Source organism: Malus domestica, chromosome 01 (assembly GCF_042453785.1).
Source record: "Malus domestica chromosome 01, GDT2T_hap1".
In the NCBI taxonomy this organism is placed as follows: Eukaryota; Viridiplantae; Streptophyta; class Magnoliopsida; order Rosales; family Rosaceae; genus Malus; species Malus domestica.
The window spans coordinates 29,490,989-29,515,029 of record NC_091661.1 but is presented as its reverse complement, the minus strand read 5'-3'; the positions used below and the strand labels follow the sequence as shown (position 1 = coordinate 29,515,029).

Below are 24,041 nucleotides of genomic sequence, written 5' to 3'. Positions count from 1 at the left end.
AAACTGTTGAATTATGTTATATAAAATAGTAAAATTTTGAATCTAGCATTTGACATAGAATCCTCTCCAGATACCTTTTATTCGGATCCTCTTGATCCTTCAATTGTGTATGTTTAACCGAACATCAAACGAGCATGAATTAATAACTTTTTTTTTCTTTTCTTTTTCACGTTCATCTTGTTCCCCTTGCTCACTCTCTCTCTCTCTCTCTTCCCGACTCTCTTCTCTCTATCTAGGAGGACTTGGTTCCAGTTTTGAGCAATCGGAGGCAAGAAGACGACATGTGGGCGTGGTGGGTCGGCAATTGGAGCCAGAACCCATCAGAGAACGTAGAGAATTGAAGGATCCGGATGAAAGACATCTAAAGAGAATCCTGACACCAGCATCATAATTGTTTAACTTGGTGCTAGGAAATTGACCTTTGGATAACATATCACGTACCTTGGGTAGCAAAGAGTGTATCCAGTGTGAGAAAATTGAGATTTGGATAGAAACCTTTCATTAAATGAAAATCCAGCTGCTATCAGCTGGAGGAGCAAATGCTTCACAAAAAGAATCATGAATGTTTTAAGTACAAAACAGAGATAAACAAAACGCCATTGCTAGGAGGAAGGTTTATCTTCAGCTGCAGCAGGAGCTGTCCAATACTTTTTCACGGCGAACAGCAGTTTTTCCCTCTCGAGAGGACCGTCTTCGTGGTCTACAATCTGGCTGTCCCATTCCATTCCGTCGACGATGCTCTTGATCTTCACCAGCACATCAACATCGTCTCGCATGACCACGCTCCCCTCCGGCCTCAGAATTCTGTCCATCTCCAGCAAAATGTCTTCCGCTTCGCATCTGCAAATCGAATAATGTGACACACATTGGTACATGTTGGTATTTAGTCACAAAAATAATATGCAAATGACTTGGAAAATGTTTAGGTTTTACCTATCTTTGTAGAGGCTAAACACTGAATCAGCATGAAGGAAGTCATAAGTTCTTGGATATGTAGACATTGCTTCACACCTGCGAATTTAAAACAACTCCAAGCGTGTTAGCCTTTAAAATTTAGATGTATGTCACATAGAAGATGTATGATAAAATGTTACGAATTTACCAGTTCTGATATGTTCCGATCAATCCCCGTTCATAGATGACTCCAAGGGTGTTAGACTTAACCTCCACCGGAACCACATTCATGACCCAGACAGGGAGATCAACTAGGGCAGCAGCAAATCCACCCAACTGTGCATTCATGTCCAAAATATTTCTATACCTTCCAGGGTTTCCCAGCTGATTATTCACCGATTTATAGTACGAAACTCTCTTCTTCCACAGCTCCGAATCTTGCTTAAAAACGTCAGCCGTCACACCTTTCACAGTTCCCTTGCTAATCCTTGGTGGGATTGCATTGAGCCTATGTGGCCAGTTTGCCAACTTCCCTCCTGCAACTTCTTCATTGTCTGAAACTTCTGGCAATGGGGTTAAACAAGTCTCCAACTTTGTGTACCTTCAACATTTTTGTACAAAAGAAATGGATGAGTTTAACGAAAAATAGTTCAGTTATGTTTTTCTTTCTAATTAAATTAACGAAATTCATTCAAAACGTGCATATGACACTAATCTCAATAAGATCGTAACATCTGTAACTTTAAAAGATAAAACTAAAACGAGCACATACCAGGCGGTATCAGGATCATTGGCGGGACAGAAATTGCGAGCCTTGCCGAACTTGCGGTTGTTTTGGCAACTCAAATGGTTGGTGGGTTTTTGCCAAATGGCAATGTCGTCCTTCTCCGCCAACTTTTTCCAGCAGAGGCTCTTGGCTACATTCTCAATGGAAGTCTGCTCTTCATTCAAATCCTCTTTGGTTCTTTCCCAACCCTTCCAATATTTTGCCCAACGGATCGGCGGCCCCGATAGAATCCAGTACCCGCCCGGTCTCAGAACTCTGTCCACCTCCGTTAAGTAAACCCCATCTGTACCAGTTCAAAATGCACGAAATTGCATAAGTACGTAATTACCAATTCACGTGTTGTAATATAAACTGATGACATGATTGATATGTTATGATATTAATAACTAGATTTACGTATTCTCTAAATTAATAATATTATATGATCGTGTAAAGGTGACATAAAAGATTCGACCAAAATTTGAAGGTTAAAAGTGACTATAGAAGTTTTACCGTGTTGCCCCCAGGGAATGAGGCAGCGAGAGCAATGGGCCATGTCAAAGGCTCGAGAAGGGTAAGGAAGTCTTTTCGACGCAATGACTCCGATGAGGGCGGGCACTCCGCGCTCGAGAGCAAACTGGACCTGCGACACGTGCGTGTCCCTCGGCGCGAACGACATGGCGAGGATGTCGCGGGACAACAGGTACGCTCCCCAACTCGCAACCTGCGTTGCATGCACGCACGTTGAGAAAATAAGAAATTAACATCACGTGGCTGCCACGTGGAATCCCCTCGAGTCAACGAGGATGACCTTGCTAAGAAAATAAAATTATTTTCGATAAATGCAGAAGGAGAAAATAAGCGTGATAAATTGTTTCTCGAAAAATATTATAGCATAAGATTAAGACCAACTTCGAAACAAGGTAAAAAAATTATTTCTTGAAAAATATTGTAGCACAAGATGACTTCATCCCGATTTTAGGGTAAGGATTACGTAGAATATATATTACACCGTGGCATTTCAGTAATGAGTAAAATTTTCTTGCTTAAAAATTGAATTTTCATAAATGAAAGATCATCAGCTCGGTGATATCAGATTTGGTGAAGTTATTTTCCAAATCGAAATGTTTTCTTTCGGATTGAGGAACCAATAATTTAGCCTCATGGCTGACCAAATTATACATAGTATGTATATTATTTGCACTTGATGATAGGATTGAGTATATTCAATTGAGATTTTGAAGGATTTTAAGGAATTTATAAATTCATGGATTTTGATGGATTTTAATTGATTTTAGAGATTCTATGTAGATTTTTGAGTGAATTTCCTCAAATTTTCAGGGGAAGAGGTGATATTCAATAATGCTTAAAATACACTACAAAATCTTTCAAATTCCTTTGAATTCCCCAACTTTTAAAAACCCTTCAAAATCAATCTCTAATTGAATACTGAAATGGTATACACTTCTTCAAAATCCTGATTACACCTAAACTTTCAGATAATCACTTAAATCCTAATTGATACACCTGGATTTATAAAAAGAATTAAGATCTCTCAAAATCTCAATCGAATACATCCCAAATCGTGCGAGATTCCTTTATCAAGTTGGGAGTAAATCTTTAAATTTGAATAGCTAAAATTAGGAGGGAGGCAATGTCCTAGTTTGGGAAATTAAACTGCCCATCCCCTCCCCTCCCCTCCCTATCTTGTTTCCTTCTTATTTTATCACTAGGATATTAAAGTTGTTTAGTTGTCACCATCAATTACCAACTAATCCACAGCTAAATTCATATTTTATCCAAATTTGTCCTAATTCGCATACCATCACCAGTTTTCTTCTAAAAAAGAACCATTCAATAATTCGAATTAAAAACAATTATTTATCCAAATGTGTTTTTTATTTTAGTACATCAATATTTTTAAACTAAGAAGATGGGGAGTTCGGCTAAGCCACACAATAGGCATCTTAATTTGGTATCGAATTTGTCATCCACGAGATTCAAACCTAAGACCCCTCACTTCCAAGTGAAGAGGAATACCACCAAATCGTAGTACTAAGTGACTATCAAAGTGTGTTAGACTAAACAAGTAATCACTTGGCGGACAATGGGGACGAGAAATTTTTCAATGTAATCGGAATACAGGGTGGTACATCATGTGTCATTATACAAATGGTGAGATATGTGTGTCAAAAAGTTAATAACTTAAAAAATAAAATTTCCCACCACTTATATAATAAAAACACATGGTGTACCACCCGTGTTCGGGTCACAATAAAAAAAATTTCGATAGGGACAACTAGGAGTATTAACATACGTTAGTGAAAGACAAAATTTTATCATAATAATTTAATTAGTAAATCTAATCGTAATTAAGTAGTAAAGAAACAAATGAGGAAAATAATTTAATTAGTAAATCTAATCATATTAATTTGTAAATAAACAAATAAGGATAATGCAAGCTTGCTTACCCCACAGCCTGTATCAATGGCGGTCCGAATCGAGCCATCTTTGAGATTGATGAATTTGCCAATATCATCAATGTACGCGTCCGCACCGTTAGGGAACATGGTGCCTCCCCCAGGGAACCTAAACCTATCTCCTTCGTATATGATCCAATTCTGCACGGCCTTCTCCACCGTCAACTCCTTGTGCGGCGCATTGGCGTACCAAGCCAGATCCCGGCTTCTCGGCCACGGGAACACGTTTTTGTAGCCGTGCGGTGCTGGGATGCGGCACTTAAGGAGCTCGCTCTTCTCGGGGCAGTGCCTCTCTCTGTATATGAGCCTGTCACGGTCAAACTTCAGCGACCTCTTGTCGTCCTCGCATGGCGTGTACTCGCTGTATTTCGCATCGCAGCGCGGGAACACGTTGGTGGTGGTGGCGTGGGAGGACGTGGCGGTGCTGAAGTTGGGGCTGTGGTGGGAGGTGAAATCTAAGGCTGACGCGGTGGTTGTTGTGGTTGTGGTGTGGATTTCGTTGGGGGATTTGCATGGGAGTTTGAAGGTTGGCGTGGAGGCGGTTTTAGTGACCGCGGTGGGGCCGCCGTGTTGCCAGAGGCCGAAAAAGTAGGAGCAGATGCAGAGGAAGAGGACGACGGGTAAGGTGTAGACGTTGGGTTTTTTCCAAATGAATGGAGAGGGTTTGGAGGGCTTGGAGGTTGGGTGGTACGGAAGGCGGTCGTCCTTGGCAGCCATGGATGTATGGTGGTGGTGGTGGAAAGTGTTTGACGATTTTCTTTCTCTTCCCTTGGAATTTAAAAGGGTTTAGATTTGAGGGAGGTGGAGGCAGTGAAGGGCTTAGATAAATAAGGTTATGATGCACGTTGCGGCATGTGGGGTGGTGGTGTTTGTCTAATTTACCAACACATTGGGGTTTGGACTTTGAAATAGACCTACCAAGTATAGGCAGGTTAATCTGGTTCTTCTTGCTTGCTAGCTTGCTTGCTCGAGAGGGCACGGTGCGGAATTTTTTATTGATTGAATAATTTATTTGCCACTTAGTAAGAGGTCTTAGGTTTCATTATTGTCAAAGGCGAATTCGAATAACATTATTGTTAGCCCATGATGAGGTTAGGCCACACTTTTAGTGTAGATAATATCGTTTGTTAAAAAAAAAAAATGAAAAAAATGCCTTAACTCATGGGGTTTGAATTAGAGTTGTCAAAAATGAAACTGAGATTGGTTTAGCATGTAATCTAGAGGTAAATAGATGTGTAACAAGTAAAGTGAGGCCAAAAGAGTTGAAAATGTTAGTTTCAAGGGGCAAGATGAGACAAAGCCAACTTCAAAGGGTAAATCAGACTAAATAACAGTTTCAGAGAGCATTTCAATAATAAGCCTTGTTTTTAATGTCCTCATCCCATTAGTCTACCTAGTTGGATTATATCCATCATTGTGTAGAAACACTAACATATTACACTAAGGTGTGTAGATCCGGTTAAATCGCACCATAAGCGAGTTGTTATAAATTGTAATCGAATGAGAGATAAAATTAAAATATTTCATTAACAAATTGAAAAATACAACTAATCCAGAACACTAGCTGTGTATTCGTTTCTATATGGCCTCAATACCATGTTACAAGAAAAACGAAGTCAAATATTATCATTAAGAAAATATATATCAAATATCAACTGGTGTATGTATGTAGCTACATGCTCCAAATGAACCTCAGCTAGTATTGCACTACATAAAACCTGGTACCAAGTTGCAAGAAAAAAATATTAAATATTGTCATTAAAATATATCTCACGTATCAACTGGTGTATGTAGCCAATGAACCTCAACTAGTATTGCACTTGCATAGATCACAGATCCCACTGAATCTTTGACACCAATGTTTCGTAATCTCGCGACCAGTTCATCTTATAAAAATACCATAAAATCTTTCCGAATTGAGAAGAAGATAAGTAATATGGAAAGAAGATAAGCAAATCAAGTGATTCTCCTAACCCCTCTCTTCTTACTGGAAGGAAGGAGTTCTAATAGGGAAATTCAATTCGCACGGACGCAGATGGCCCTAAGATCATAAGATCGAGATCGGGCTATTGAGGCTAAACGGTACCAAGTTGCATGATAAAAAAATCAAATATCGTCATAAAATATAAACTTCGTTGCATTTAAACATTGGCTTTTTTTTTTCATTGATACAGTCGATGTGGGATATTTCAACACGCACCCTCACGTAAGACCCACTAATTGGGTCCCACGTGGGAGATTCACACATCGACAACCATGTGGAGCCAAGAGAACTTACCCTACACGCGAGGCCAAGGGACCCACCATCATCGCGCAAGGTCAAGGGGACCTACCCATCACGTGGCAGGATAGTACGGGCCCGCTCTCTGGCTCTAATATCATATAGAATTATTAGAGAGACGGTCCGAGGGCCCACTTCCAACAGCACCAATACTGTCCCCAACTTGGTAATTACCACATGCACTATCCATGTGGAGTTTTATCACAAAATGTCTCGGTGTTAGTTGGAGTGAGGTTAGGATATTTAAACTCTTTTTTTTTTCTCATTGATACGGTCGATGTCGGACATTTCAACAGGCTAAAACCAAGTTGAAGGTTGCTTAAGTCAATTTTTGTTTTGTTTACAGAAGCGATAGGGTGTCAGAAGAGTACATTTTTCAGCGGTCAATTTCTTGATCTGGAAGATCGCTCTAAACACAAATTAATGAATTTGAAACCCCTATGCGACTACCATACATACCACTAAAAGATACGTTGCACATTTGTCACAAGGAAGGATGATAGACGTAACAAACCTAGCACTAGAACCCTGACATAAAGCCATTACAAATAATGAGGCCACACAAATCACCGTATCGACACAAACAACATCTACTACCAACCATCGCGGGCACCCAACCAAGCCATAGCAGGGAACGCCCATAACTAACACCCTTTAGTTTAGGAGCAACAAAATCGGCTCATATTCATTAAGAAACAAAGATGGTTAGACTCAACCAAACTACAGAGAAGTGTTGGAGACATAGTAGAGAAGACGGGGAAGCGGAGGGAAGAGGAGGTAGAGGGAGGGGCGAGACAGAACTAAAGAAACGTGAAGAAACAAAGGGGATGATGGGGTGGGAGGAGGATGGAGGGGAGGAGGAGGAGAGGCTAGGAGGGAAGGGGAAGGCTTGCCACCAGCTCCAAGCCGAAGCAAGGGGCCGATGGCCGTGGAAATTTAAATCTAAATTTGTTTAGGTGAGCAAGGGGCCGTCATGTCAAAAGCCAAAAGTTTGCTCCATTTATCAATGGCGTAAACTTTATCTTCAACTGCCACTCAGTACTATGGTCTGGTGGTATTCTTCTTCACTTGGAAGTGAGAGGTCTTAGGTTCAAATCTTGTGGATGATGAATTCGATACCAAATTAGGCTGCCCATTATGTAGCTTTGCCAAACTCCCTTCTCCCCTTATTGTAAAAATACCGATGTACTCAAAAAAAAAAAAAAAAAATTTATCTTAAACTCGAACAACATCGTAACTCAAAGGAAAGCTTCCATAATAATCCTCTTGTTTATGAACATAAGTCCATGTTGCGTCTTTACCAAGTCAAATAAAACCCAATTCACTACAACACTCATACATAACCATAAAAATGCAGTCGTTCGGGTCTTCTGAAATCATAACCATCTATTGAACTAGATCCACAGAAACCAAGAGCAGTGGAGTTGTCAACTTAACTCATTTACTTCTTCTGTCCTTTAGCATACAACGTCGTGGCATGCAAACGACCATGAATCGTCAACAATCTGTCGAAAATCATATACAAAAGCTCTATGGGCAAATTCGGCCAACCCAAGAAGACAAAAAGGGAAACAATTAGAGAGATGATTTGATATCATAGAGTTTTGTGAAACGGTGCAAACTACAAAATAACAAAATGCATCCTTTGTAAATTTGGATAAAAAAAAAATGAAGTATTATTGGCACTCCAAAAATCTCATTCTACACTCCTCACAAGTGTACTTTTCTTTCCAAATATAGAAAATTTGGAGTGTAGAATGAGATTTTTGAAGCGCCAATAATAATGTCCTAAAAAAAATTTGGATTAAAAATGGTCAGGTCCACAAGCTCGTGGCACTCACAACGATTATTGACTGTATACTTAACTCTGCGAGTCTGTGGTATAATTTGATCAAAACAAAGAACTTTTACTCTCCAGCTGTGGAATTATTGATTGCAGCGAGGGAAGGACTTCCGTTTGCGTCTAAGTTGGGTTTCAATCATGTTATTTCTCCTCCGTGGCTGACGCCATTTTTGGAGGCGGAATCGGAGTTGCAGAGTCAATGATTATTTGTGATGGCAAGTTTATTTTTGGTGGATTGTGCCTCCACATTGGGGGTTTCAAACCAAACGATTTTTTTTAGAAGTCCATGCTTATCATCTTTTCCTTCTCTCCTTGATTTGTATTATATGTGTATGTTACTTTTTTTTTTTTGTAAATGAAATTCATCTTTAACGATAAAAAAAAACACCTTCACCCTATCTCTGTATAACTTGTGGCTAGTGCACCCAAAACTTCAATTCGATAATTATGAAAAAACATTAACATATATGATATGCAACCATAATATAAAGAACCCAGAATTTCAAAATATATGTATATGCAATTTGATTCATGCAGACTTAGGATATCATGATAATTGGACGCGAATAAATCTACAAATAAAATACGAGTAATACTAAGGCAGGAGTAGTATCATTGAGCAATTGAAATTTGTGTTTCAATTTGACCACCTGAAAATGCTTGTTCAAAGATGTTGAATGTAGCCGCTTAATATTACAGTTTAGTAATATTTTTTCCATTTAAAAGTGAGAGATTTTAAGTTTGACTTCAATAGATGACGAGTTTAATACGAAATTATTATGATAGACCTATTGTCTGGTTTCGCCCAAATTCTCAACCCTTATTATAAGTAATGTAGTCGTGTAAATTAAAAAAATCATGAATGTCATTCCACAAACTTAAGAATAGAAGCTTGGGGAATAAGAAAACAAAGTAAACCAATATAGCCAAGGACACTAACATGTAAATCCTAAGATCATCTCCAACACTTGGCCTAAAATCTAAAATTTTTAGCCCATAAAATTTAGGTTTTAACCCAGAAACAGTTTTTTCTGCTTCAACCTTTCTGGCCTAAAATTTTTGCCTAGATTATTAAAGAATAAATTTAGACTAATTTTTTTTCTTAAAGTAACTTTTTAAAAATAAAATATTATGTAGACTATTCTAATTTAATTTTATGAACATTTTAACCTAAAAATATTTAGATTCTGACAAATACTGAAAAATCACTAACCGACACCATGAAACTCGTTAAACACTATGAAAAAATATGAAACAAATGAAAGATTTTTTTTTTAATTACTTTAGCCGTTAGATTTAAATTTGGACTGTTAATTTTTTTTTTTACCGTTGAATTTCATCAAATTAGATCTTAACATTTGGATTCAATGAATTTGTAAATATAAAACTAAATAAAATATACACATATGGTGGGCCAGTCCACTAATCCTGAGCTAAATTTGGCTTCCATTTGAGTTTTAGGTTTTAGGCCACATTTTAGCCTTGGGTTGGGTTGAGTTTTTTTTTTGGGGGGGGGGGGGGTGGGGGAGGAATAGAAGGGGAAATTTGAGTTTTAGCCTAGAGTTGGAGAAGGCTTAGGCCACCTACTAATTTTGATCGAGTTGTTATTTAATATTACAGTTTAGTGATATTTCTCTTCACTTATAAGGAAAAGTCTTAGTGTAAATAAATTTTGATCAAGTTTGTCGGATAACCCAAAAAAAAGTACTTAGTCCTAGTGTGCATGTATATATTGTTTGTGCACCAAATCTTTATCATGTCTCGTAATACCACGCATGATCTAATTAATAACATTTCACGACATATCCCTTTGCATTATAGCAAAAGATTAACCCATGCTGATGATTAAGAGACCCAACTGCTAAATATATATGCCAAGTTCATCCATGGAGATTAATTGATTGGAATATCCCGACATATGATTTTTGAGAAATCTCGTACTTTTTTGGGGTTATTTTCTAATAATTTACACTATCGGGATGGGAAATCGAATTCCAACTCGCCGTTCAAATGAACACGAATACCCACCCGAAGCCGTAGAATTTTCCACGTACATTTTTGGTGATCACTGCAACACTCCCCCAGCCACAGGTCCTCCTCCATATCAGGTACTTAAGTCAAGATTAAGCGTGATGCAGCTTAATTAATTTGTTCTGGCTGGCCCGCGGAAAGTAATTATCTACTAATCTTTGTTCGATTATATAAAACATGTTATGTAGACGGTACCGGTAGTGATTTTAGCTCCACCAAATAGAAGCAGCGGCGCAAACAGGTTTCAACCCTTTGGTGTTGCACAAAGCAGTCACTTGGGGTCCTCCTCATATCCCAGCAGAAGTTTTAATCGACAGTTGCTTGAAGATGAAGCTTTAGCTCACGCGTTGCAGATGCAGGAATTGGAGAACGACTATCAGCATTTTTCCATGCAAGAACACTATAGGGTATATAGAGTTCTATGTTTTTTATATTACAAACGATATTCCTTCTCTAAATACTCCATCGACCTGACAAATCCACCTTTGATTAATTGGCTAACATTTTTTTCAATTTGTTAAAAATGCAGGATGAAATCCATGATAATGTCGATGTAGATAACATGAATTATGAGGTAAATTCAATAATATATGAACATTATATTTTTATGAGTTATGACGTTATTCTATTTAGAGGATATTTTGAGTTTTTCCGTAAAATATATTCAACCTGAAAAATTAATTAAAGCAATATATTCCATTTTGCATTCAAAAAATTGCATGTATTTAGTACGATATCATATCATTGAGACGAAGTTTTAATTGAGGTGACGCATTGACACATTTTTTCTTTTCGTGTGACGAATTGTATATGACCTATGGTTCTAGTGGCATAGTTGAATTCTCTCTTTTACTGAAGATTTTAATTACTTAAATAAGAACCCAATTAGTGTTAATCAGTACTGTGTACTAGGAATTGCAAGCATTAGAAGAAACCAACGGCAGTGTTGACCAAGGGCTCTCTGAAGAGATTCTTTCCATGTTGCCATCTCACAAATACAAGCCACCAAAGAAAAAAGTCGGTTCGACAGATGAAGATAGTAACAAAGAGTAAGACAGACCAGTTATCTTTGATCTTAATTTTGGTGTTTTATGCAAAACTGTAAGGGTGAGCCTTTGCGCAACGGATATGTTGTTCATTTATGATCGAAATGTCATATGTTCGAGGCTGTAAACAACCTCTTTACAAAGCAGAAATAAGGTTGCGTACAATAGATATTTCTTCTATCCCAATAAAGTGGAAAGCCTTGTCAATATGGGTTCACCCCTTGTGCTAAACTGTGATAAAAAAAGAGATTACTTTGGCTTATTTGGATGAATAATATTATATCATTTTGTAGGTGCTCTATATGCATGATGGAGTATAAAAGGGGCGATGCGATGACCACTTTGCCATGTTCGCACCAGTATCATGAAAAGTGCATTAAAAAATGGTTGGAGAATGATAAGGTATTTAAAACGTTCAAGATTATTTTATTTTATTTTGAAAGATGATTAAACAATTGAAAAAATATTTTAATTTCGTTAATAATCATTTCTCCCTCTTTCAGAAATGCTGCATCTGCAAAAAGGAGGTAATGCCTTGAGCAATGGAAGAGAAAATTACAGTCGCTAGCAGCTAGCTCCATAAATATTTGTATGAATTTTCGTGATTTAAAATTGAAATTAAATTCATTTTATAGTGATAAAAAAGTCTTTTTGGGCCACAGAAAAGAAAAATCATTGGTAAATTGTTATGCTTTCCTCATTTATTTGTGCAAGGTATACCATTTACAAATTTGAAGTTGTAATTTAGTCATTATATTGGTAAATTATATATTTACCAAAAAATAATTAGGAAATTGCAAAAATAATTGGTTCAAAACAAAATTGAAGTCATGGGTGCCCACATGCTCCATTTATTTATAAGAGACTCTTGAATTGGGTGAGATTTATCAGCGTACTCAGAAGACGAGCTGATACATGTCATAATAGAGATACACAAAAATATATCATCTCATCTCTCTGCTTATACTATGATAAGTGATGTATCGACTTATGTTTCAGACATTTTCTCCTTAAATCGGATTGGACCTATTATAGTATTGATGATAAAAAAAAAAATGAAAAAGTGAAGTTTGTTGGGCCTCTTACAATTGGGTGTGAATCTTGACTTTGTTGGGCCTTGAAGAAAACGACATCGCGCCTACATTTGTAGGACTTTGTTGGGTAACAGAAACATCATCTTGAAACATCCTAAGATCACCTTTGTCTGTGTTTCTGCCCCCGGGGTTAAACTAGTCAATTGGCAATCTTTAACGAAATTAAACAGAACAGAAGCCGCACGTGGGAAAATCAGACGGTAGTCTGTCTCTATCCGCTAACCCTATATGGTAAAGGTGGTTATCTCATCGCACTCATTTTTACAGTAAATATTTTCGTTAATTTATGTCATTTGATTTTTTGTAATTTATTTAATTTGATGATAAAAAATTGAGATGATGTGTACGAGAGAAAGTAAAGTGAGTGGATAGCAGCGGAAAGGGATCATTTCCTAATCTTTTTCTCTTAATTCACCAAATTAGGGAATCCGTGATATTGAAATTTGATCCAACGATTATAAATAGGAGCCAACTTTAAAAATTATAATAACTTCAATCGTTAAATTAATTTTCAATAACACGAATTCTATGATTTTGTGGATTAGGAGGAAGGGATCTAGACAAGATCTCTATAGCAACACCTTATGCTAAAGGGAGTAGGATTCTCTCCTCTTATATTCTCATCCCTTTCCCTCCTCTCCTCTCACACTTTGCTTTTTGTCTTATTATTTTTATAAAAAAATCAATATAAAATGTTAACGTAACTTAATCGTAACCATTCAAATAGGAGGAGGGAAGGATGAGGAAAGAGATTAGACGGAAACAGAAAAAACATCCAATAGGATAACCACACGTGTCCATTTTTCTTCAATTACCATGCGAATTGTCATATTTGTCCTCGTTTCCGTTACCGAGAAGGGCAAAGACTGTAGACCTACTGAGTTACAGCCGGATGCACTCGATCGCAGCTCGTATAGGCTAATCCAGGTACGACCCGCATAGCCCATAATAAGTAACCTAGAGATCAACTAATCACATTCCGCCACGTGGTCTAGTCTTCGTGTCGCCATCGCGCGATCTACCACCGACTATTATCATCAACCGATGAGAGGACACGTGTCCCTACTTTCACCGATTGAAGCCGGTGATATAGGGTAGGGCACCGATGCAGCCGGTCAGTCCTCGTCTGCGATTCGCGCTAGTATATAACCAGCGCCCCTCCAACTTCTTTCCACTCTCCGTTTCTCTTTCTCTTTCTCTCTCTAAAAATTCTCTCTCTCTCTCTCCAAAACTTCTCTGCAAATTTCGGCTTTATTTTTTTTCAAATTAAGGCAACGTTTCGGCTTCTTAGAGCTCCCGATTCCTGAGGTCAGTAGCTGCCGTACATTTATCTCGATTAATTTTTCAGTTTTTTGCTTCGATTTTTGCTGCTATTTCAAGTTATTTAATTTGGTTAATTAAATTGTGCTCTGTTCGATCTCTGGACCGCAAAAGGCTTACTGATTTTTTGTTCTACTTAGTATTCGAAATTTCGTTTCCGCTGCTCGATCTTCTTGTTAATCTGCTTGATTACGAGTTTTACTAGTTTAATTTTGTTCAAAATTTGAGCTGGAGCTGCTTTAAGTTCGTCTTTAGTCTGTAATTATCAGTTTAATTGATAAAGATTGAGCTAAACAATTGATTATTCCAATTGTATTTTGTTAATTTTTGATTCGGTTGAACTGGGTTGGGTTTAGATCCTCTAGAATTTACGGGGTTCAGGGCTGATAAGCTAATATCATTGTTTCAAGGGTAGCTTGGTTGGAAATTAGGGTTTTTGTGGGGCTCAGTAGAAAATCAACATTTGGAACCCTAGGGGGGGCTTTGGGTTTGAGTCGGATTTCGTGTTTCTTGCCTCGTTACAATTTACTTATCTGGCCGGTATTGGTTTGGAATATAGTTTAGTTTCTATTTTTAGTTTTTTTTTCCTGGTCCTACTGCTGATAGTGTTGTTTCCTCTTGTTTATCTTAGATCCCCATGAGAAATTGTTGAAAGCTCATACAGAAAATATAAATTGTGCACCATCTTGGGTAGCATATTTATCGAATAACTGGTGAAATTAGTGACAGTGAGGTGGGGTGTCTGAAATTGTTTGTATTTATACTGGTGAGAGTGCCCAGATTGTATTTGTGATCCTTTTTCTTAGAGGGGTTGCTTATTTCTTTTGTTTTCATATCGATTGAGTGGGCTGAGCATATTAATTATTGTAAAAATACTAAGTCAGGCCTGGCTCTGGAGAGCTACTTAGACTCTGGCCACCAAAGGGCGGTGCCTCCTATGGTGCCTTCTCGGGTGGCTGGAGGAATAGCTCAGTCTTCACCAAGTTCTGGAATTTTCTTCCAAGGGGATGGGCAGTCTCAGCTTGTAGTTAACTCACACTTGAGCTCATCTTTCGGGAACTCTTCTAATTCCATTCCCGGAACTGGGCGTTCAAATCTCGGTCCGGTTTCTGGGGACATGAATAATGCAGTTTTGAGCGGTGTGGCGAACTCAGGTCTAAGTGTTGGGGCAAGTTCTTTGGTCACAGATGCAAACTCTGTACTTTCTGGAGGTCCCCATTTGCAAAGAAGTGCAAGCATCAATAACGAGTCATACATGCGCTTACCAGCATCACCCATGTCCTTCTCTTCCAACAATATTAGCATGTCAGGGTCATCGATTGTGGATGGGTCTTCCGTAGTGCAACAAAATTCTCATCATGACCAGAATTCTCAACAAATTCAGCAGAATCAGCAACACCAGAACCAACGGCAGCAAGGGCCTTCTAGTGCTACTTCCTTACCAACATCCCAAACTGGTCAGGTTTCCCTTCCCATGGGAGCGCGAGTACCTGGAACCTTTATTCAGGATCCAAACAATTTGGCCCATGTCGAGAAAAAACCCCGTCTGGATATCAAGCAGGAAGATATTCTACCGCAACAGGTGATACAACAGTTACTGCAAAGACAGGATCCAATGCAACTCCAAGGTCGAAATCCCCAGTTACAAACCATGCTTCAGCAACAGAGATTACGGCAACAGCAACAGCAACAGATTTTGCAGTCAATGCCTCAACTCCAGAGGGCCCAGTTGCAGCAGCAGCAGCAGCAGCAGCAACAACAACAACAGTTGAGACAACAGCAATTTCAACAACAAGCAATGCAGCCAGTATCTTCCATTAAGCGCCCCTATGATGGTGGCGTATGTGCTCGTAGGCTGATGCAATATTTATACCACCAGCGGCAACGACCTGCTGTGAGTTCCCGTGTTTAATGCACTCCATTGTGCAACCTTTTTTCCCTCTTCAGTTCCATTTTAGCTGGGTTTATATTATAGACATCTTCCTTTTTGTTATAAATATGTTATTTATACACTCATACTATTTCTTAGATTCGTGGACCAATTTCAATTCAGTGGGATCTTTTATTGACATTCTTTTTTACATCAAGAACGTTTTATAAAACTCTTAGGTTTATCTAATTATGTGTGGATTTTGTTGACAGGACAATAGTATTGCTTATTGGAGGAAGTTTGTTACAGAGTATTACTCTCCTCGTGCGAAGAAAAGATGGTGCCTGTCATTATATGATAATGTTGGGCATCACGCACTCGGTGTTTTCCCTCAGGCTGCTATGGTCAGTATATGCGTTAGTTAACTCGTCTGTCCAGTCATGTGATTTGTTTCTTGTATAATCATAAGTGACCGTGTCTGTATCTACAAATGATACTCTTATTCATGCAATTGCATAGTTAACGTCTAACGTCAACTGTTCTCACATGTGAATATTTTCTTTCTTTTTGGTCAGGACGCGTGGCAATGTGACATTTGTGGTTCTAAATCTGGAAGGGGTTTTGGTAAGAAAATCTGAAGTTTTATGCTAGTTTATTGGGACCTTGCCAAGGGTTTTTACAAAACTAGAACAATGATTTTGGGGAAACAATTAGTTTTTGCTTCTTATTTGTCTTGAGGTACTTCTTGGTCCACTTTTTATGCTTTTTGCATAGATGGACACTACCCTCATTGTCTTTTTAAATTTCTTCTCTGATGCCCCTTACAATTGATCATTTTCTATCACTAGTCTCCTGAAAAACATTTCTGTGCCCAAGTAACTTAGAAATGTATAGAGATCTCATATGGCATCACCTCTTTGAAATATTTAAAGTATTTTAAACTGAAACTAACCAACTAGTTTCACGTCATGGTTACAGAGGCGACATTTGAAGTGCTTCCTAGACTTAATGAAATCAAATTTGGCAGTGGAGTCATCGATGAGCTTTTGTTCTTGGACTTGCCACGTGAATGTAGATTTCCTTCTGGTGTCATGATGTTGGAGTATGGGAAAGCAGTTCAAGAGAGTGTATATGAGCAACTTCGTGTTGTTCGGGAGGGTCAGCTTCGTATCATATTTACGCAAGATTTAAAGGTAAGAAAAGAATTCTTAATTTTGACTGTTGGTTTCTGTGACTTGGAAAATAACCTGCTTCAAACCTTCTACTTTATGCTTTATCAGATATTGTCTTGGGAATTCTGTGCAAGACGACATGAAGAACTTCTTCCTCGTAGGTTGGTTGCTCCGCAGGTACTGGTCTATGTTTGCCTTAATTTATGTTTTTCTCTTATTTGGATGGTTGACATGCGTTATATATACTTTATGTATGCATTAGCTAGAAGCACTTTTACATTGTAATCATTATTTTTTTATTTTTTATTGGTACTTCTCAGTTTTGAGTTTGGTGATTGTGAGAATATGATGATCGGTAGTGATATCCAGTGATTTAGCTCATGTGTTATGAGAAATGTGCAATTCTAGAACCTGTAATGACATTTTTAACTCTTAGACTGTAATGCATGTGTAAAGGTTTTTTGGGAATCTATTAAGACATGTTAAATTGGTATAGTGGTGTTATTCCTTAATCTGATTGTATTCCTATGAACCATCTTAGTTTGATTTTAGTTGGGCTGGGAATATTTTTCTAATTTTCGTATTTTCTGTTCAGTGATTCATTGTAATTAAATACATCACAATGTTAGCAGAAAAGAAAAGTAGATAAAATTGGGCAGACTCTATATCTCGCACTTATTGAAGCATGCTTTTTTCTTCAGGTGAATCAGTTGGTTCAAGTTGCTCAGAAATGTCAAAGCACAATAGCTGAAAGTGGATCCGACGGGATCTCTCAGCAGGATCTACAAACAAACAGCAATATGTGAGTTTATGAATGGATCAGTGAATTCCTTCTTTTTTTTCAGTACTTGGGTATTAGATTTTGATTCCTCTCCGAAGGGCTGCCCTGATGTTGATTGTTTTCCTCAGGGTACTGACAGCTGGACGGCAGCTTGCAAAGAGTTTGGAGTTGCAGTCGTTAAATGACTTGGGTTTTTCCAAAAGATATGTGAGGTGTTTGCAGGTATATGCTATAGCATTTATGGACATGAGTTCTGATTTAAGAAATAAACTTAAGTTATATTTTCTTATTCTGAGTTTTGTCTTAATTGCTTACTGAAAACTTTTGACAGATCTCAGAAGTTGTCAATAGCATGAAGGACTTGGTTGACTTCTGCAGGGAGAACAAAGTTGGGCCAATTGGTTAGTTTCCCTTGTCCCCATGTTGCCATGTTGTAAATCTCTGCTGCTGCTTTGCATGGATATTGATTGTTAGTACCGTCTTGGCTTTACATGCATGCACAGCACTATCTTAGCGAGCTTCTTAAACAAACCATGACATGATTACACAACTGATACTCTACTTGCTACTATTTGTAGCTTTATTGAGTCATACTGCGATAAGCATTATCTTGTGGAATCTTCAATTTTGAGCTAGATATACATCTCGAGTATTATGTCTGATTATATAAATGGAGATTTGGCCTCTAACATTCTCTGGTCACCAGACCTGTCGTCTCCAACCTATTTTCCTGTAGGAAGTAGTTTTGTCATTGTTTCTTTAGTTCAGTATTTGGCCTTAATTCAAGTCAATCTTTAATGCGGTGGAGAATTTGGTACTTGGTTGCTTAGTTTTTTGTTTTCTCCTGTGTTTCTTGTTCCCTTTCACCCCTTTTACAGTGGTCCATTGACGTAGTCTGTTGGTTGGTTGAATCAATTGCGTATTAAATTGTCTAGCAACAATTATGACCGACATTTTTTATAATGATTTATTTTCTTAGTAACTTATGTTGATAATTGCAGAGGGCTTGAAGGTTTATCCTCGGCATGCTACCGCGGCCAAGCTCCAGATGCAAAAGATGCAGGAAATGGAGCAGTTAGCAAGTGCTCAGGGTTTGCCCACCGACAGGAACACACTCAATAAGCTAATGGCATTGCATCCTGGACTGAATAACCAAATGAATAACCACCAGATGGCTGGTGGGCGTGGAGCTATGAGCGGTTCAGCACAAGCTGCTCTGGCACTAACTAATTACCAGAATCTGCTCTTGAGGCAGAACTCAATGAATTCAAATGCGAACTCTCTTCAACAGGAGGCATCTTCTTCCTTCAATAATTCCAATCATAGCCCATCTTCAACATTCCAAGGAGGTGCCGCTGCTTTAATACCAGGATCCATGCAGAGCTTACCTGGTAGTGCCTTGTCAAGTCCCCATCTACCCTCGCGACAGCCGCAGCAGCTGCAGCAGCGGTCACTTAGTTCCAATAGCTTGCTACAACAAAATCATTCAACCGGCTCCCAAGGCAACCAGGCCTTGCAGCAACAGATGATCCAGCAACTGCTACAGGAGATGTCCAATAACAGCGGGGGAGGACAACAATCTCTTCCCAGTCCAAGCGCAAATGGGAGTGTGGGAAGGAATGGATTGAGTTTTGGAGGCAACAATCCAGCTGCAGCTCCATCCACCTCCAATATGTCTGGTAGTCACGGCCCTGCTCCAAGCAGGAGTAACAGCTTCAAAGCCACTGCAAACAGTGACTCTTCCGCAGGAGGTGGTGGCGGCGGTGGTAACAATGCCTACAACCAGCGAGCCCCGGATTTACCCTCAAACCTTCACCTGCAGGAGGATCTGGTACAAGACATTGCCCGTGAATTCACAGAAAATGGTTTCTTTAACAGCGATCTTGACGATACCATGTATGGCTGGAAGGCGTGACGCTAACATAATTTGGCCTAAATTGGCTCCCATTGGGTATGTGGCCGGCATATATCTTTGTACAGGACAATTTAAAATAGCAGTTTTTCACCCCCTTTCGTTTCGATTTGGTCTCAGTATTGTTGTGACATCGTGCACTTGTACTTGGGTAGTTCAGTTGAGTAGGAATTTTTTGTGTTTTTTGAAGGTGTTTATGTGTCTCCGTGTCTTGCAAGTGTAATCTATTGGACCAAAAACAACTCTTGAGAACAGCTTTAAATTTCCCAGTTATATGATATTTTACATATTTCACTTCTGGTTTCTGCAAATTATACAATTTCAAGTGTTCTCGTTTCTTGCGTCTTCAACCATTTAAATTATGCTGAAGCGGTTTTTCCGGAGTCTATACATTAACTGTGCACGGATCATGTACAAATATTTACAAATGACTCGTCAGATTGTGTGGTAAACCAGTAATTTATGCAACGTCTCGTCGCCCAGTAGGCCAAATAATCGTGTGTCAGTCGGTCAGTGTCTCTACATTGCCATGAAACCAGAAGATTGGACAACCTATATGAAATAAGTTCACTGCTACTATAATATCTAGTTTCAATAACTCATCTTACGTTGGTCAGTCAGTCTTTACATGACATTATATAGTTTACTTTAAAATGTCTGATAATGGTGTATCTATTCTATGAAAGTTCCTTGTGATCATGAAATTATAGGGTTTATTTATTTATTTTTTTCTTCCAAAATACCAAAGAATATGAAAAAGCCATTCCCACGCGTTGGTTTGGGAAAGCCATTCACATTGAAACACAAAAGAATGAGAATATGGCAAAAGACATGCACATTACTTTGGTTCAAATTTAAACATGTTATCTGAGCCACCCCCTCACTAAATTAAGATGCCAAACAGAACAAATTGCATGCTTTCGGTTAGGGTTGCTTCTCTAAATATGCACATACATACATGTATATGTGTGTGTATATATATAGATATCTACGTACATTTTATTAACTTTTCTCTGAACTTGCTTGGGGTTATTAACACAGAGTCTAAGCAGAGACCACCTTTGGTGTGTGTACAATCAATCTGGACCATTGAAAAATTGATCTTGATTAGCATGTTAGGCTTGTTGACAACAAAGTCACCCACATGGTAATGAACCCAGCTGCCTACTTCATGCAAATAACATTCGGATACAGCGTGCTGGCCCTCGGAGGTCGATAACTGGAATCGGACCGGCTTGATGTGCCACCCGTGGACTTGATCAACGGTGCATACTCGCCGGCCAAATCTTTTCGTACAAGTTTTGCCTAGCTGAAGCCGGAAGTACAGGTTGTAGCTCCCTGGGGGAAACTCAAACTCCAGTTCACCTAGGGCTTCAACCCACCAAAATTTTTTAAGATACGCAACTGTGTGGAACCTATAATATTAAATGTCAGAAAACAAACTAAAACCCATTTAATTATTTATTTAATCAGATTTATAGGGCAGGTTTGATATATAAGAGGGTTAATCAAGACGTGTAATATAGGGTTCTTTGCGTAAGCATGCAAATTATACAAGTTTTCAAGCTATTGGAAGACAGATTGCATAAGGGTCGTACGTATCATATTTTGGCTTGTTCTCAAGGATGATGCCACCAAAATGCATGGCAAGTTATTGATTAAGAATCAATTCTTGTAAGCTTAGATATGAAGGATGAATAGAGAGAAATCTAATTCCAAGGAGCCCACCTTGAGATATAGTCATTATTCTTTGGTGCTATATACCAATTTTTTTGTTTTTTAACAGACTGATATTCTCAAATATTTTGAATTTACGAAAAGGGGAATTTATATATAACTTGTGCAAGGAGATGGTCACACTGACCTAACCATTGAGATCCTATTAGTTGGAGCTATACCAATATTAATACAATTAGTGCTTATTAATCATGGTTAGTGAATAAAAAGGGGTCATTTCATTTTTGTTGTAGAAAAAAATTACTCAAATTGAAACTTTGATCACCTCGATTCCTCAGTTGAGATATGACTCCAATATCTTCGATCGTCTATTCCTGTTATCCGCAAAGCCTTTGATGAAATGGCCAAGAAAACTTGTCCACAACTCTTATCCAACCAAGCTTCCTGTGAGGAAAACAAAACAACCATTTACATATACATATAATAACTGACTAATTATTTGGTAGCAGTAGCACTAAATACATCTTAAATATTTATTTTTAATAGATCAAACAAAAGGGTTTGAGGGTACCTTGGTGCCACCATCAAAACGATTGGGCTGGCACAACTTAGCGTATAACTCTTTCTTGGGCAAACTTTCAAGATCAAGAACTTTGTCGACGAGAAACTTATAGTTTGAAGGCAGCTTTGACTCCCATACAAAATCAGCCAAAGAAGCGGCTCGAAAAGCCTTGTTAATCTGAGCCGATTTACAAATCTCCAGCGGATCCAAGGACATAAGAATGGATGAAACACAACTCTCTGGTAAGTCCCCAAGACACGGTTTTGTTGGAGGAGAAGAACTGGGAATATCCCTAGAAAAGAAGGAGAAACCAGTCCCCATAATACATATATGTGTATGTATATATATGTTATATAACCAAATTTATGTTTATGACACGGAGAGGTAGAGAAGGAGGTGATAGAGGAGATGTTGATGAGGAAGGGGAGGAGAGATTGATGACACTGGAGTCACCATATTCTTCATGTATACGGTGGAGATAAAGTCGTTGCCATGGGTTTTAAGAAATGCAAAAGGCGCTGTTGTGACAAATGAGACAGACTACACGGAATTAAAAGGAATATAAATCTTTTTGTCAGAATTATATTTGATAATGTTATTTAATATAGTATTATGTATCTTCCCACATGTTTATAGCTGTGAGAGTGTAGACAAACATAGCCTAGTTCATGGTACGTAGTGCCAGTAGAGCATCCAATCCTACAGATGAGAGACATGGATGATATATTATATTACGTACATCGAATACACACACACACACACAAATTCCTTGTGGAAAGCGAGGGCAACAAAGAGTTGAAAGTTCTCAAATCAAGTTTTAACTCCCACAAATGTATTTTTTAGGGTCACTAACTTTATTTTGACGTACCTATTGATATGAGGATCAAAAGTACTATGCCGCCTCATGTAATACTGAGGCTGCATGAAAAAGAGAACTAATCAGTCACCAAACCAATGTGGGGTGAGATATTCTCCTATATTAATACACACACACATGATCGTGTTACACCAACGAGAAACGAAAACAAATTGTGAAAATAATTTTAAAATCTAAGTCTTTGCTATGAGAAGAGAAAATTCGTTTTTTTAATTAGGGTTGGGATACAAAGATGTAGTGGGACAATCTGGATATGAATTAATTCATGTTTTTATTCACACCTTATTATAATCCAATATCAACTAATTAGATTTAGTTGGTATGAAGTTTGGAGCAAAATCTGTTTATATTTGTCAGGAAGTTCGCAAGTTGCACATGGCCAAAAATTAAAGTAAACTAAATATCAAAGTGGTGCTCTCGTACCATTAACAAAATGATTAGCATACTCATTTATTTTCTCACGCAGATGAATTAATTCATGTTTTTATTCATAAGGTGTGAATATGATCTCCTAATCAGAATTTCGCGTGGCTAATTCGCATGTTATTTGATAATATTATATTTATGGACACCTCAAGAGGATGCAAAATGTTCCCAAATGGTAAGATTTTTATGCTGTTCGACCTTGATAATTGTTTATATATGTTTCAATTATTAATTAAGGCTTGTGTTTTGTCCTTTAATTCGCGGCTACTTGCTTTTGTTCCTCTAGTGAACTATGAAGTCTTGTGACACAAGGAATTTTGGTTAATTATACGAGAAAAATGAATTTTCACTTATTTTTTTTATCTGTACTTTGGTTTATTTATATCTTTTAGATTGAAAAAAAATCAAAGAAAAAGACGTTTCCGTGAGCTAATATACAACCTAGCAGTCTTCCAATTTGAAACAAGTTTATTGATGTTGGGTTTTATGAAATCTCTCAAATTCAAATGTCAATTCTATATGATTAGTATAATATACACACTCATGGCATGCATGTAAATAACAGTTTGTCAATAAATTAGATTTAAACCAAGAAGCATAAGCATATTTTAAATAAAATCTTTAGACTCGTTGACTATATTTCCATCTCCGCAAATTTTCTTTATTCTCCCATATATATGAGTCAGCCACTAATTATTGAATGAACTTTTCATTCATTTGTAAATTTACGCTTCTAATTTTTCAATTAGAGATTTGTTTTTTTGGTACAAGACTTTAATTAACATGATTTATGGAAAATTATATTTATATATTTGGAATTAAGATGTCCAACAAGTCATCCATATCATCGTCATCTTCTATTTTTACGTGAGTGGTCTCCATCTTCTTGGTTTCCTTCCTTTATCAACCAACTCCATAGGAAGTCATCTTCTTCATCTCTGCGGGCCTATCTCTAGTGCAAAAGAGAGATGCATTGCCCATCGTTGATGAATCCTAAGAGCTGGGTAAG

At 37.9% G+C, this 24,041-nt stretch overlaps 4 protein-coding genes across 7 annotated transcripts; 2 read left to right on the top strand and 2 right to left on the bottom strand.

Annotated features, from left to right (window-relative positions):
• Positions 1-482: 482 nt before the first annotated feature.
• Positions 483-5,025, bottom strand: LOC103440262 (probable methyltransferase PMT16). Its single transcript, XM_008378934.4, has 6 exons — positions 4,132-5,025; positions 2,174-2,384; positions 1,667-1,964; positions 1,103-1,495; positions 934-1,011; positions 483-840 (listed from the first exon to the last, which is right to left on the bottom strand). The coding sequence occupies exons 1-6, from the start codon at positions 4,855-4,857 to the stop codon at positions 603-605; spliced, it is 1,944 nt and encodes a 647-aa protein (XP_008377156.1). The 5' UTR covers positions 4,858-5,025; the 3' UTR covers positions 483-602.
• Positions 5,026-10,243: 5,218 nt separating this feature from the next.
• On the top strand, positions 10,244-11,880 carry LOC103441293 (E3 ubiquitin-protein ligase BIG BROTHER-like). Its single transcript, XM_070812462.1, has 6 exons — positions 10,244-10,372; positions 10,484-10,702; positions 10,825-10,869; positions 11,208-11,344; positions 11,635-11,743; positions 11,845-11,880. Exons 1-6 carry the CDS (start codon positions 10,244-10,246, stop codon positions 11,878-11,880), a joined length of 675 nt encoding a protein of 224 aa, XP_070668563.1.
• Positions 11,881-13,608: 1,728 nt separating this feature from the next.
• LOC103440270 (probable transcriptional regulator SLK2) lies at positions 13,609-19,784 on the top strand. Of its 4 annotated transcripts, none has more exons than XM_008378960.4 (10): positions 13,609-13,743; positions 14,886-15,649; positions 15,898-16,029; positions 16,201-16,249; positions 16,604-16,818; positions 16,906-16,974; positions 17,499-17,599; positions 17,707-17,800; positions 17,910-17,979; positions 18,580-19,784. In XM_008378960.4, the coding sequence occupies exons 2-10, from the start codon at positions 15,011-15,013 to the stop codon at positions 19,491-19,493; spliced, it is 2,283 nt and encodes a 760-aa protein (XP_008377182.1). In that variant the 5' UTR covers positions 13,609-13,743; positions 14,886-15,010; the 3' UTR covers positions 19,494-19,784. The 4 variants fall into 4 exon arrangements, with proteins under 4 accessions (XP_008377182.1, XP_008377174.1, XP_008377167.1 ...); XM_008378952.4 differs by having other exon boundaries at positions 14,640-15,649; XM_008378945.4 differs by having other exon boundaries at positions 14,387-15,649.
• A 524-nt stretch (positions 19,785-20,308) lies between these two features.
• LOC103440291 (F-box protein PP2-A13-like) lies at positions 20,309-22,200 on the bottom strand. The gene is made up of 3 exons (XM_008378970.4): positions 21,739-22,200; positions 21,493-21,611; positions 20,309-20,905 (listed from the first exon to the last, which is right to left on the bottom strand). Exons 1-3 carry the CDS (start codon positions 22,048-22,050, stop codon positions 20,479-20,481), a joined length of 858 nt encoding a protein of 285 aa, XP_008377192.1. The 5' UTR covers positions 22,051-22,200; the 3' UTR covers positions 20,309-20,478.
• Positions 22,201-24,041: the final 1,841 nt, after the last annotated feature.

Bases quoted from the DNA above. Each gene is read 5' to 3' on its own strand.
- LOC103440270 (XM_008378952.4), top strand. From the start codon at position 14,693: ATGGTGCCTTCTCGGGTGGCTGGAGGAATAGCTCAGTCTTCACCAAGT. The intron at 16,975-17,498 runs GTACTGGTCTAT...TTTTTTCTTCAG, and splicing joins GTAGGTTGGTTGCTCCGCAG to GTGAATCAGTTGGTTCAAGT. The intron at 17,801-17,909 runs GTATATGCTATA...AACTTTTGACAG, and splicing joins GATATGTGAGGTGTTTGCAG to ATCTCAGAAGTTGTCAATAG.
- LOC103440291 (XM_008378970.4), bottom strand. From the start codon at position 22,050: ATGGGGACTGGTTTCTCCTTCTTTTCTAGGGATATTCCCAGTTCTTCT. The intron at 21,612-21,738 runs GTACCCTCAAAC...TTTTCCTCACAG, and splicing joins GTTTTGATGGTGGCACCAAG to GAAGCTTGGTTGGATAAGAG. The intron at 20,906-21,492 runs GTGATCAAAGTT...TTAATATTATAG, and splicing joins ATCTCAACTGAGGAATCGAG to GTTCCACACAGTTGCGTATC.
- LOC103440262 (XM_008378934.4), bottom strand. From the start codon at position 4,857: ATGGCTGCCAAGGACGACCGCCTTCCGTACCACCCAACCTCCAAGCCC. The intron at 2,385-4,131 runs GTAAGCAAGCTT...CATGCAACGCAG, and splicing joins CCATTGATACAGGCTGTGGG to GTTGCGAGTTGGGGAGCGTA. The intron at 1,012-1,102 runs GTAAATTCGTAA...TTAAATTCGCAG, and splicing joins ATCGGAACATATCAGAACTG to GTGTGAAGCAATGTCTACAT.
- LOC103441293 (XM_070812462.1), top strand. From the start codon at position 10,244: ATGGGAAATCGAATTCCAACTCGCCGTTCAAATGAACACGAATACCCA. The intron at 10,870-11,207 runs GTAAATTCAATA...ACTGTGTACTAG, and splicing joins TAGATAACATGAATTATGAG to GAATTGCAAGCATTAGAAGA. The intron at 11,345-11,634 runs GTAAGACAGACC...ATCATTTTGTAG, and splicing joins GATGAAGATAGTAACAAAGA to GTGCTCTATATGCATGATGG.